The 13,658-nt window shown below is 34.9% G+C and overlaps 1 protein-coding gene across 10 annotated transcripts in view; it reads left to right on the plus strand.

Moving 5' to 3' along the window:
- Window positions 1–13,658, plus strand: part of DPYD (dihydropyrimidine dehydrogenase) — a 331,722-nt gene that overhangs the window by 35,494 nt on the left and 282,570 nt on the right. For all 10 annotated transcript variants that reach the window (XR_013183272.1, XR_013183268.1, XR_013183269.1 and 7 more), the window contains exon 3: window positions 10,550–10,632. Coding sequence is in view for 4 of the 10 variants with exons in the window: in XM_054638674.2 (XP_054494649.2) it covers window positions 10,550–10,632 (83 nt within the window). In the remaining 6 variants the exon portion in view is untranslated. The remainder of the gene's footprint in view (window positions 1–10,549; window positions 10,633–13,658) is intronic.

Below are 13,658 nucleotides of genomic sequence, written 5' to 3' on the forward strand. Positions count from 1 at the left end.
AGGGAAAATAAATCAATACCACTTATTTTCTTAAATTTCTTTTGGAATTTTCTGAAGCTTGTTAAACATGCATGGTATCTTCAAAGAAGATTGCACTTATTTGAGCAGTTTTCCCTAATTTTTGATTATGCCTGTGTGTCTGTAAATAGATGGCACAACAGATGGTGACAACTTCATAGGATTTGCAACCATTGTAATAGCCTCATACCTATGATTTTCTGAATTTTTTTGAGAGGGAAAAAGCATTTTAAGTGTTTGTACTGTCCTACTTGGTTGGTTGTTTTGTACACCGTCCCCACCAAGACTTAATTTTCCGCCTTCTTAGCAGTGAGTGTAAGCTTTTGTTTTGACTAACTCAGCTTGATGCATGATATTTAAAAATAAGTAGTTGTGTTGACTATTAAACAGCTTTGTGAGTCTTTCTGCATTCTTATTCATGCTTTCCTTTTTTTATTTTGCCCTTCCATTTGTTTTTTCTAATTTGTGTATATTACAGAGACTGAGGCCACTGTCTTACTGTATCTTTTGCAATGAGGTTTGAGATACCAGTCATTGCTAAGCACAGTAAGGGATGCATGTAATTATTGTACTTTTTGCACAATTTTTTTTCTATATGGTATTTTGAAAACAGAAGGAAGATTTTAGAAAATTCTAAATCAGAAGAGCTGATTTAGCTATTTTAGATGGCAATGAATATAAATATGCTTAAATACTTGGCTTTTCTGGACATCTCAGCACATGTCATTTCAATCTCAAAGAAAATTGAAATAGAAGAGAAATTACAGCCTGTTTTTTTTTCCAAAGAGATGTGATTTCTCAACCCACTTATGTATCTTCTCCTGGCATGTCTCCTGTCACCTACAGTTACTTCTGAGTTAACAGACTTAAAAACATAAGAGCTGAGGTAGCATTTTGTTGGGTGTTCGCATATGGTTTCCATACTTTGTAAATGAACTTGAATTTTTTTAATATTATTATTCAGTTATTTGATTAATACTATTTTTATCATAGCTTATGAAAACCTGAAGAATAGTGATGGAAAATCTGAAACACAATGCCAGCATGTAACACAACTGCACCAGGGTCTTGATACAAGGGTTGTATTTCAATGTCTGCAACCTTTTTTCTAGTACTTCTTTGACTTGGATAGACACTTCTCATTGAATATTTCAAATTACTCCTCTGAGGAAATTTAGTCTCAATTTCATATTTTGCTTTATTTCTTTGCTACTTAAGTAGCAATGTGAAACTGATGCTAATTTTAGATAACAGAATAACCCAGAATATAAGTGTATATACTCTTCTCTGGATAATTCACCTGGTCAGGTACCTGATGACATCTTATAATATTCTTTGTGGAATTGTTTCAGTCACAACACTGAAGTATTTCACATGTTGCTGTTTTCTTCTCCTAAGCCAAGCAGACAGAGGATGGGATTTTTCCCACTCCTTCTACCAGACAATTAAATGATTATTAAATGAAAATATATGAAGTTCATTTGTGAAGTGTAGAAACCATATGCAAACATACAACAAAATGTTACCTCAGCTCTTATGTTTTTAACTATATGTTAACTCATATGTTAACTCAGAAGTAACTGTAGGTGACAGGAGACATCCCAGGAGAAGATAAATAAGTGAGTTGACAAATCACATATCTTCAGAAAAAAAACCAGGCTGTAATTTCTCTTCTATAAACTCATATTGAATACTATTTTATGGAAGTCTTTTAGCTGTTGGAGAGAATTAGGAGCACACAATTTAGTAAGTAGTACATGGAAGGGGGTAGTGCTCGTGTTTCTATAACTGGCAGTAGAAGGACACGATCTAAGATGTGATCTGTAAGATTAGGAGACAAGGACCTTGGTATGACCTCGCTGTTGTGGTTTAACCCCAGATGGCAACTAAGCACCACAGCCACTTGCTGACCCCCCAGTGCAATGGGGGAGACACACAGAAGGGTAAAAGTGAGAAAACTTCTGGGTTGAGCCATAGACAGTTTAGTAGGTAAAGCAAAAAAGCAAAAGCTGCACATGCAAGCAAAGCAAGGAATTGATTCAGTACTTCCTGTGGCAGGCAGGTTTCAGCCACCTCCAGGAAAGCCAGGCTCCATTGCACATAATGGGAAGACAAACACCATCACAGAATCATTAAAGTTGGAAAAGACCTCCAAGATGATCAACTCCAACCTTGGCTACATACTGCCATGCCCACTAAACCATATTGCAGACAGTAACCAACCTGGACCTCCCCTCTTCTTGCCCCAGCTTTATGTGCTGAGCAAGACTCCACATGGTCTGGGATATGCCTGTGGTCAGCTGGGGTCACCTGTCCTGGCTGTGTCCCCTCCCAAATCCTTGTGCACTCCCAGTCTCCTTGCTTGGGGTCTTGATGCTGAGTAAGTGCTGCTCAGCAATAGCTAAAACATCCCTGTGTTATCAACACTGTTTTCAGCACAAACCCAAAACACAGCCCCAGAGCAGCTGCTGTGAAGAAAATTAACTCTACCCCTCCCAAACCAAGTTATTTTTGGCAAGAATCTTATGTGAAACCATGAGAAATAGCTGAAACAGATTAGCTTCTGCAGAACTGTTTGGGAAATATTTTATTTACTTTTTTTAAATATTGAGGCAACAGCACGATGAAAGAAAATGTTTTGTTGTGGCCTGTCTGAACAATACTGCTGTTGGACAATAAAATGTGCCATGTAGGAGATGAGAGGTGGCATCCTGGGCTGAGGAAGCAAGCTTGTTACATATAATTTGCTTTTTTTCCACTACATAAGGCAGGACTATACTGTTTCAGGATGGTGTTTAAGCATTTAATTGTAAATTTAATTTTTAAAAAACTTTCATATTTGATAATTCTTTAGCTATGCATGAAAAATAAGAGATATCCTCTAAGTTAGTACTCTCAAATATGTGGAGTTAATTCCTTAAATTCTTGATCATTTGGGTTCTAAAAGAGCAAGGACTTTTGGGTATGTTTTTCCTTATAGTCTTTGTTGAAGGTCAGGAACATAAGCTGCTCCGTAGGAGTGCAGTTCTCCCTACATTTTAAAGATTCTTCCTTTTTTCCCAGGTTATGAGCTCTGTAAATGTTAATTCTCAATATGAGTCTGGTCTTTACCTGCATAGTCTCATTTTATTTAATCTCAAAGAGTCAAGGGAATATTTACCTAAGCAGAGTAAAGAATCCCAGGGGAAGAGCAAGCAGGGTTGAGGTATGTGAAAGTAATAGGAGAGGAAGGAAGTATAGCATTTGGGATATTTTTTTTTCTTAGTCATTAGTTATATTTTCACTATCAAGTAGAAATAGTATATTTAGAAATTCTGTGAAGAGTCTGTGTCTCTTTATTTAAACTTAGTGCTCTTGAAGAATTAGATTGTAAATTCATGTTAAGAATACCAGGCTCTTCAAGAGGAAAAAGCCAGAATACAACCACATATTGAAAAAGAAACAGTATTTAGATGAAGCTTTTGATATTCATGATGTGTATTGTTCCTGCTGCAGAACCCTGTCCCATAAAGGGAAGCAGTCTTGTAACTGTCCCTTCAAATGCAGGGGGACCAGTAGTTTGTTGCCAAGTCTTCTCATTCATCTGCTGATTAAGTTTAACATTTGTTTTGCTAAGAGAAAGAGAAATGTGGGAGGCAAAGGTTTTCCTTTTTTTTTGTCCTCCCTGAACGTGTTTTTTCCTGTCTTTTAAAGCTGAGTCACAAGAGAAAGGAGCACTATAAGTTGTCCTATCTAGTTAGTGGCATCACCTGTGTTCTTTGCTCCGTTATTATTTCCAGCTGTGCCTCTGGTTTCTTGCATATCTTTTGTAGCTCTTTATTCTTTTGAGTTCCTTGGTCTACTATTTTTTGTGTTGAATGCTTGGTCCTTTCAGAATGTTTTTTCTCACCCTCCGTGTATCACTACTATCTGATGTGTTATCCATTGCCAAAACACGTGGTGTCTGCATCTGCTCTGACAACAGCAGGTTGAATTCAAGCAAGATACCATACCCTTATGTGAGCATGAAGGCTGTGATAAATTTGCCACTTGAAATTTCTGCGTGAAACAGCATGAAAAGGAAGTTAGCAGAATGCCATCTCTGCACTGAACATCTTTCACAGCACCAGTAAAATTGCAAACTAGAGTGTTAACTATGTTTAACAAGTAATTAGCTTCTATATGATTACCTGTCTTTAAGGATTAAATGTTCCATATTTTGAACTGGGAAAAGTTAAAAAAATCCAAAATTGTCTGCTTTCATTTAAGAATTTACACTTGCTTTAACTGTAGTATTTCTGTAATAATTATTACCAAAATTCCACACTTGCAGTTTCAGAAAACAGCACATGCATCAGTATTTCCTGGTATCAGTTCTGTATTAGCAATATATCTCTCCTGTTTGTGGAGAAAATGTGATACTTGTTCTTGAGTTTGCATGTGTGCTGTTTTTAGTGCCTTAAATTAATATACTGCTAAAAAAATCCTGAGAAAATTAACATGGTTATGCTAATAAGGCATTGATTAAAGCCTCCCACAATTCTATGAAATGATGTTTCTATTGATTCTTATTTGATTACTAACACTTAGGCTGGTTTTCTCTTGGAATTCTGCTTTTTTGGATGTACTAATATCTATACTTTTCTAAGAGCTTGTCTGGACAATGTGGCTGTATCACGTAATGAAAAAAATATTATAACAAATGTTCATGTATTATGAATGGCATGCAGCCAAATGTTATGTAAATACCTGAGGGCTCAATATACTTTCTGCTGATATTAGGAATATGTATGTATTTAAATTTTTTTTTAAGAGCTATTTTTCCTCTGTGAACAACTGGTCAGTTAGCAGTTTAAAGCTGCTCTTTCCCCCTTTTGAAAAAAGAACCCCGTGAGAATGAGTCACAGCAAATAGGAAGAAGGAATTCAGTAACCAGACATTGCAAAGATGGTAATATGTTACAAATAGGATCAAACAGTCCTTTTATGTGTTTAGTTTTTAAGATTGTTCTTAAGGTAAGGCCCTCTGGCAAATGGCATCAGTTTTGTTAAGTTTCTCAGTATGAAGACGGTTTCAGGAGGCTTCCTGTATGGAATGCAGCTATTGGCTCTTGAATAACATTAGGATAAATGCAATATATGTAAGTCATTTTACCCTATAGCAGATGGGAGCTTAAGTCATTGAGAGAAGATCAATGGAATCATTTAGCTTTTTGTGTAGAAAGACAGTCTGGTCTTTCAGTGTAGAAAGACAGTCTGGTCCAAATCAAGAGAGGAGTCTGCTAAGGATATTTAGGTTTCATTGAAATAAAGCACAGCTCACATCAAAAGAAGATGTGCTATTTCAAATTCATAACAATTGACTATTAGTCTGTTTTTAATATTTTTCTTTGGCATGTAATCCTGTTTAATTAGATTCTACTCTCTCTGTTGTTTCAAGATTCCATAAACTGGAGTCTTATATACCAGCTGCTAAAGCAGGAGTTACTGTCTAAATGATATTCACAATGAGTATTTGGAAGGTTTACAATTATACCCTTGCTAATAAATTGTGCTATTTTCCCCAACAGTTTTAAGTGCTAATCTTCAGAAGGCATTTTAAAATTAGCTAAAATTCTGTCAAGAGATTTACAAAAATTGTTAGCATGAAGATAATTATGTCACAGTCCTTGGACTCCATCTCTGATTGTGTGCATAAATCAGAAAATGTCAGCTGTGTTTTCCCTTAATAATTATCCTTGCAGCAATATATTACAGTTTGGATTACTATTATAGTGTTGCTTTAGGTTTATAAACCACAAGTTCGTTATTTCTGAAGTTTTCTGCTGATGAAATAATTCACATTTCTGTAATAAGTAATATTTGTGTTAACACTTCATATCTATCAATAAGTGAAAATCAGCGTTCTACACTTTTTTACACAGTCCCCCAAAATAGTCAGCTTTTTTGTTACTATTTTGTTAAAGGAGGTCACTTCTATAGTATGGCCAGCATTTTCAAAAGAGCTAGCTGATGTGGTCACCCTTGTAGCATATGTGGAATTTGAAGTTTTAAGGACTTTTTGGACCAATCTTTGGAAATCTTCCTGCTGGATTTGTCCCAGATGTAGGTATTTACAGTAGATTTTGTAGGTCTTCAACAGTTTTGGTAATCTCTTCTGAGAACTACCTCCTTAAACATAATGAGTTGAAATATTAGAGTGAGTTAGTAAATCCTTCAGAATTTGGACCAGGTTGTCTCATTTTAAGGACTCAGAAATTTAGGTACAAATACACTTAATAAATTAAATTTGTCTGCATAAAGAGTAGGAAATTGACACAACATACTCTAGGAACCTTTCTCATGGGTTATAAAGAAGAAAATGGGAAAAATGAATTTGTTTTAGCAGTAGTGGTAATAGCAAATTTGAACTGAATAGGTAAGAGCTGTTCTGTCTTTCAATTGCTGTACATTCCTTATGTTTAATACTCAGGAAATTTGACATTAAAAGTGTGAGATTTACTCAGGCTTTCTAAGAAAATTTTCTAAAACCTATGCAGAAGCAATGGATTCTGAGAATTCAACACTCGTTGTACTAACCTTAAAAACCTCTTTCATAGAAGAGAGATGGTATTTCAAGTAGGGCTTTGAATTTGGCAGTGTATCAACAAGGATAAGAGATCTCCTCAACCTCAGTGGTGCAGGCTGCCTTAGAATAGGTCTTACACTGCTGTCAGTACAAAAGATTTTTATTTCTCAACTATCTCAAAATTTGTGTAGAGAAATTATCTGTAATTTTGAAAGTCTTCTGTGAAGTATTTCAGGATAGATTTAAAGTAGCAGGATATGGCTTATTGTGATTCCACTCTTGCTTTGGTGCTTGGAAGATTTATGGTTGATTTCAGTGGGAGTGGGGTCATATTTAGTCCTACTGTATCACAGAATGGGCAAGTTTGAGTTATGATTTTCCAAGACTGACTCTTACTTCTGAGCAGAGCAGAGGCAGCAGTGCTTTTGTCATTTAGGGACATCCTCAGTGGTGACACCAGGCAGCAGACTGCTGTGCTAGTCTGTTGGTTTCTGAGCTACATCTGCTAGGTTCTTCATTTGACTCAAATGAAGAATTCCTTTTCCAATAAGTCAACAAAGAGGGCTTTTTCATCCAAGACAAAAACATAGGTAAGAAAGCTAAGCCGATCAATGTTAAGAGATGGGTTTTAAAGAGTGTGACTTCACTTTTGCCAGAATATCCCAGGTTTTTATTTAAAACCTTGAGGGTTTCTTTATTTCTATTGCTTGAGCTAGATGGTTTCTTCAACCAGTGTCAGAGTACTTTGGACTTGTCACTTGAAATATCTGAAAATACAGAATTGTGAACACATAGTCTTTGCTCCCAAAGCTTGCAGTTTATTTTATTAACAGAAATAAATTGTAGCAGGGAAAAGTCATATTTTTGTGATTATGAGAGGAAAAGCTTTTCAACTTGTTCATTAATCTTCCTTCTTCCTCATCTTCATACACTCATTATTCATCTTTCTCATTTCTGGTTATACATTTTACCAGTCTGCTGTGTGTCATGCCACAGATAGTTGTGAATATCCAGTCCACATCTCCATTTTTAACTAGCTGTCATGAAGCTCAAGATCTCATATGATAAATAAGCCATTTATTTATAGATAAAATAGAAATACTTACTTCCTGCTCTTGCTTTTTCACTAAAAGAATTCCAAGTATTTATCCTAAAATCCTATAAGAAGCAGTATTTAGACTTATGTGGCTTTTTTCTGTGTAATGGCATTTTGACTTATGATGACCATGTCCCTAATTGCAACTCTGTACTTATTTTTCCTCCCAAACTTCTCAAGGGTGATATTTAATTTAGTATTGTGCAGAACTATAGATCTGCCAACGGCGATAACATATAGACTGCTATATAATTATTGAATCAGAGAGTTAAAACTTCTAGACTGTATCTATACCCACAAAAAAATCACTTGGCAGTGAGCCACCAAAAGCAATTTTTTTCATTGCTTGCGTTTTGATTTTTTTACTTTAGCTGTTGCTCAAAATGAAACACCTTGGACTTGAATTGCTCATTAGACTTAAATGTATTGTGATGTATTATGGGCCAAAATACACTGTCCTGTGCAATGTGCTTATACATATGAATTGTTTGGTAGCATGGATAATAGAATGAACTCAGTTTTTGCTAGTGATTTAATACTTCAGAATGTAAAACTCACCCTGGTCATGGTCTACTGAAGTTTCCTCATTTTCCAGACATATTCTTCAGAGTATTCTCATGCTTATAATTTCATTTCAAGCCTTTCTCAGAAACTGATACCCTTTCAGATGATCTACAATATTGCATGTGAGCTGACACTCAGACACATGAAGTGCCCTCTATGCACCTGTGACTATGCTTATATTTGGTATTTCAGACACCCTTTTCTCCTTCCTCTGAGATGATCAAGCATGCTTGCATGAGTGGAAAAGCAGTGGGGATGATCAGCAGTTGCTTACTCTCCTAGTCAGGACAAATGCAGTAACTGATGTCATGGTCCTATTATATCATTCTCCTTCATGAGTTTGCTTCTGGCTCCTTCTCAGTCTGCTTCTGAGCTTTTTTAGCTCATTTTCTTCTAGTGACTCTACGGTTTGCTCTCCAACTACTGTACCTTGCATGAGAGCTATTTGGCTGAAAGTAGCTGAGAAAAATACTCTCCAGAAACAATTCTCAGAAATGGTAGAAGTAAGTTCACAACAATGAACTGTGTGCTCCTCAGATTTTTTGAATCTCCAGTGAGGTGCTAGTGAACAATGGATCTTGGAGCAATATTCCAAATTATATTTTCTCTGGCTTCTATTTTCCTGGAGGATTAATTTTGCTTGCACAGATACTTGCGTCTTAGCATTGATGAATTGAGAATCCTTCATTAATTAGTATTGTTGATTTGGATTTCTTTTATATATTTTAAATGACTAGCCTGCCTGTATGTGCTTGGAGCTGAAGGTCAGTGTATGCTGATCTGATTAATGGAATACTTCATTGTACAGCTTCCATATTTCTTTTGCAATCCCTTTGACTCTTGAAGTGTGATTTTGCTATGCAAAGGACAACTCATTGTAATATAAACAAACAAATTACCAAATCACTTTAACTGTGGGACGAGACTTACTGTGACATGCGTAGATTTTACAAAGGAGAAAAAAGATGTCAAAATATGTCAAATATGTGTAGCTCTGTTAATTTTTCTGCTCAGAAATGTATTGTTGAAGCATTAAAACTTTGTATTAAAAGATCTGTAATCTTATCTAAAAATAATGATAGTTTAAATGTTAATTGGGCAAGATAAAATACGTTGCTAGGTCATTTATAAGAGTCTAATAATTTCCTTTTCAGTAATGCTTTTGTAGCCTCAGATTGAATGTAATTATAAAAATAAGGAATCAATGCAAATAAGAAAAAAACAATAGATAACTCCTATTGTATTTATTATAACTAGTTTTAAGATGTGGTCTTAAAAATGAAGTCACTTATTAAATACTATGAAAGCAATATGACCAAATAATAGTGCCCATAATGTCTTTAAAATTATGGCTACATATAGAACCTGGCAATCCTGACTTCGAGTTTGTTAGCAAAAGGAGCTGTTCTGCTTGCAACTGGTTTCTTTTAAACCCATATGGCAAAATTATGCCTCCTTGAGGTAACTTTTGGTATTGGAGAAAGTTGTTGTGTAGAACAGGGGTAACCTAAAAGCCTCCTGTATTGATGAAGCCTCAAGAGAATATAAAAATCTTATGGAAGATGCAGATGATTAGAGAATTCTTGTTCGCTGTCATTTCAGACTCACTTTGTACAGACACAAATTACTGCACTTCCCAGCATCTTCTGAATCAATTTTACTGTCTTTGTGGCAGCAGAAGAAAAGCATCAGTGCTCTGAAGTAATGGAACCAGTCACACATTTAGTAATAATTTACAGAATATATCAAAGTTTTACTTCATTTATTATGACAAAATTGTTGGTTTCATATTACTTTTATAAATATTGCTTAGCTCTAATCTGGAAGAAACATTGTAGTTGAGGTGTCTGTAAACAATTAAGCTTTTCAATTTCTGTTATGTTTTAAAAATTAAATAGGAATTAAATACAACTAGTTTTTTCCAACAACCCTGCCTGTTTTATTGGGATGTAATTTATAAATTTTATTACAATAATAATAAAAAATGCTCATTTAGGTTTCTGTTCTCCTATTTGTGTGCTATAGTAGCATTGTAGCCTCACACACATAAATAAAAAAAAATAAAGAAGAAAAAGTAAAAATTCTATACATTTCATTATGGAAAATTTATAAGATGATTTCCATGACAACCATATAATAAGATTCATGTTTACTTTAATTCTGAGTTCTCAATGGCTTTTTAATGACTCCCATGTAATTAAAACAGAATGCATAATTTGAGGTAACATAGTATAAATCAGTTTTGTTTGCGTGATGCTGAATACTGTTAATACATGTACAATGAACTGTTTAAGAGCCTTACATGGATATGTCCATTTGTTGCAGAACTGTGAGAAACTGGAAAATAATTTTGATGACATCAAGCACACGACTCTTAGTGAGCGAGGAGCACTTCGAGAAGCAATGAGGTAAGTCTGGGTCACCATAGCAACAGTCACAGATGTGGTAAAGAAAGAGTCATTCTTCATTATTGGGGGAACAAATGAGTTCATTGCCACCATTCAGCTCTATTCTCTAAGGTATTAATTTGTCAGTGGAGAGGCTTCCCTTGAGGCTGTACTTTGGTTTTGAAGCTGCATAAATGTTAAGCCTGACTGCACAGTAAAAAATGTAAATGTTTAATTTGTTATTTAAAATGCTTAAGGGGTGCCTTGCTTTATATTTATACTAAACTGTGAGTGAATGAAAATATTGTTCATCTAAATTCTGTAAGTGTTAAAGCAATTGTACAATGGTGTCTGAACAAACCTGTATTTGCTTTAAATTGAATTTGATTTTTATGTATGTAGTTCCTGTGTACTCTGATTTTATCACCAAAATGATGTGATTTTGGTTTTGATAATGGAATGTAAGAATCTGTCAGGTCCTTTATGTGTTGTAGAGATGTATATTTTGTTTAATATCATATTTTTATGCTTAATACTTATTAGAGGAGGTTAAAATTACGCAGAAGATGAATTTTCTGCCATCCTTACTTGCACTGCAGAGTATCTGGGTACAGGACTCCAAAGTCCTGCCAGATACAGTGCCTGGAAAAGGGAGTGATTGCTATGCAGAAAGGTGGTGGAATCGAAGACAGGTTTTCTAAAGTAACTCACCAAATAATCAGGAAGATGTTATTTATAGTATTATCTGTGAATCAGAAAATTATATAAGCTTCACTTTTAAAGGTTTTGAAATTGGATAGTAAAATGTAATGATGCAAACATAGTGCTTCATCTCATTTGCCTCATCTCAGAGTAACTTCTTACACTTGAACCAGTGCAGTAAAAAGTAAAAACAACAATCCCCCTAAGAATCTACTTGATGAAATAAATACACCTATTTGCTTTGACTGTGTCCGTTATCCATTAGAATTTATAGATGTGTGTGAATGACTTGATTTGCATGAATTACGTTCATGATGCTCGTCTCATGTGCACTGACTGTTTGAAAAGGTATTCTTACCTACAAGTGTTCTGAATATTTCAACTACCAGTGCTGCAAATAACTGTAAAAATAATGGCATTCACCTTTCTAATAGTGATTTTTGCTTTATGCTTGTGTTACTTCATATGTTTAGGGTTTTCTCCAATGTGGTTGGTCATCTGCATATGTAAGTCTTGCATTCTAGTGTCAGAAAATGGAAAGTGATTTAAAGTAAAGATGGGGAATTTTTGGCAAATGAAGCTGCCTTTAATATTTCCAACAAATTGGATTTCAAGTTGTTGCTGTCCTGTAACAGTGTTCAGGTTTGTGACGTTTTGCAATACATGACTCAGCAGGGATAATATTTAAAAAACTTGGGAGCTGACAGCTCTTCCGTGATCAACATTGAATAGCAAGAGGAGCTTTGGCATTTCAAAGGTCATGTTTCTGTTACAAAGCCTGTTTAGAAGACTCTTGTGATTCTTTGCTGTGCAAAAGCACTTTACTATCTCATAAATTTGTATCCTGGCTATTTCTGCTAGTGTAAAAGCCATTCTGAGAAATAGTTATTGATTGTGAAGAGTGACAGATATTGTGCAGTGCTGGAATTCTCTTAATTGCAGTCAGTATTGTATGGTTGTTTGTTTCCTTAGTTGCTTTTTTATTTTGAGATAAAGAAAATACCCGACTTACTAAATTTATACTGTTGTGTGTTTTTATAACATACTTGAGTGCCACATGAAAGATGGAAAATGTTAATTTAGAGAGTTATCTGCATGTAGGTGTACATATTTTTCTAAATGTGTGTGAAAGACACTTGTTGTTTTAGCTTGTACAGTTCTTTCTGCTGTATAGTCACCTCATTTACTGGGTTGGCTGCGTTTTTCTGTTTGGATCCCAAGATTATCTGTATGTGTGTAATTCAAATGGTACATTTTTATAGATTCAAGTTCACTTTCCCTTTCCATGACAAGAGTGGACATTGGACCAGGCATGGGAGGACATAGATTTGCTAACCTCAGTATTATGAGGTACCTGCCTCCTTTGGCTAAGGGAAGTTGTGGAGAGGGTTGCATGTTGCACAAAAGCACTAAAATCATGTGGGCATGAAAGCAACAGCAACAAAAAAATCCTAGTTGGATAGCTAAGTGGATATATGTGGATCTCAGATGAGCCTTAAGTTGAGTGGGCAGTCTGCCCAAGTCCTCTCTGATTTCCCAGAGTGGTACTACTGGTCTGCCAGATGAGAAAGACAATGAACACTTTTTCCCAGTGCTCCTGTTTGGAACAAGACCTTCCATTTTAACTTCATCTTTGAGAAAAACGGCCAATTTAATATGGGTTTCAGTACACTTCTAGTCTATGAGTATCACTGTGCTCTGCATAAACAAATACTAATATCCAAGAAGGATCTTGTTCTGTTTCCAGCTCTTCAGTATTCAAATTGAGGACTACATTAAAATTATCTTTCTTGTTTATATATATAGATGTATGCAAAATAAACTTTCTGAAGGGTTTTGAAATTATCACAAAGCCTACAAACTTTTTCTACTACTTTACACTTATTTTAGATTTTAAATGAGATAATGAGCTGATAGTAGTTTGCCATTATTCAGTATATAAAGAGTGGCATTCTAAGAATTTGATTTACTTGTGATTGCACATAAAATCCATAAAGCATTCAATTCATTTAATGTTTTGCTTATTTTGTTAATGTACTCCAAATGTTTTATTTATTACTATATTTTAATGCAGCTGCAAAGCTGAAGTAAACAATAAAAATCCATTAGTTGTTTTGAATTGGAGCTTATAAATGGACAGACTATTGCTTGCTTACCTTGAATGTGTATATGATAAATTAATTGGGTATTTTATGTAGTAACTTGTCAGAAAAATATAGCTATATACCTATAATGTCAGGTTGCATAAGTAAAAGCACTTTGTTATTTCATTAAACAAAGCTCAATTTGTTTTTAACATATAATCGGTGGGAAAAATCTGGATCCAAATCACCAGTAAAGATTCA

Source organism: Agelaius phoeniceus, chromosome 8 (assembly GCF_051311805.1).
Source record: "Agelaius phoeniceus isolate bAgePho1 chromosome 8, bAgePho1.hap1, whole genome shotgun sequence".
Taxonomy (NCBI): domain Eukaryota; kingdom Metazoa; phylum Chordata; class Aves; order Passeriformes; family Icteridae; genus Agelaius; species Agelaius phoeniceus.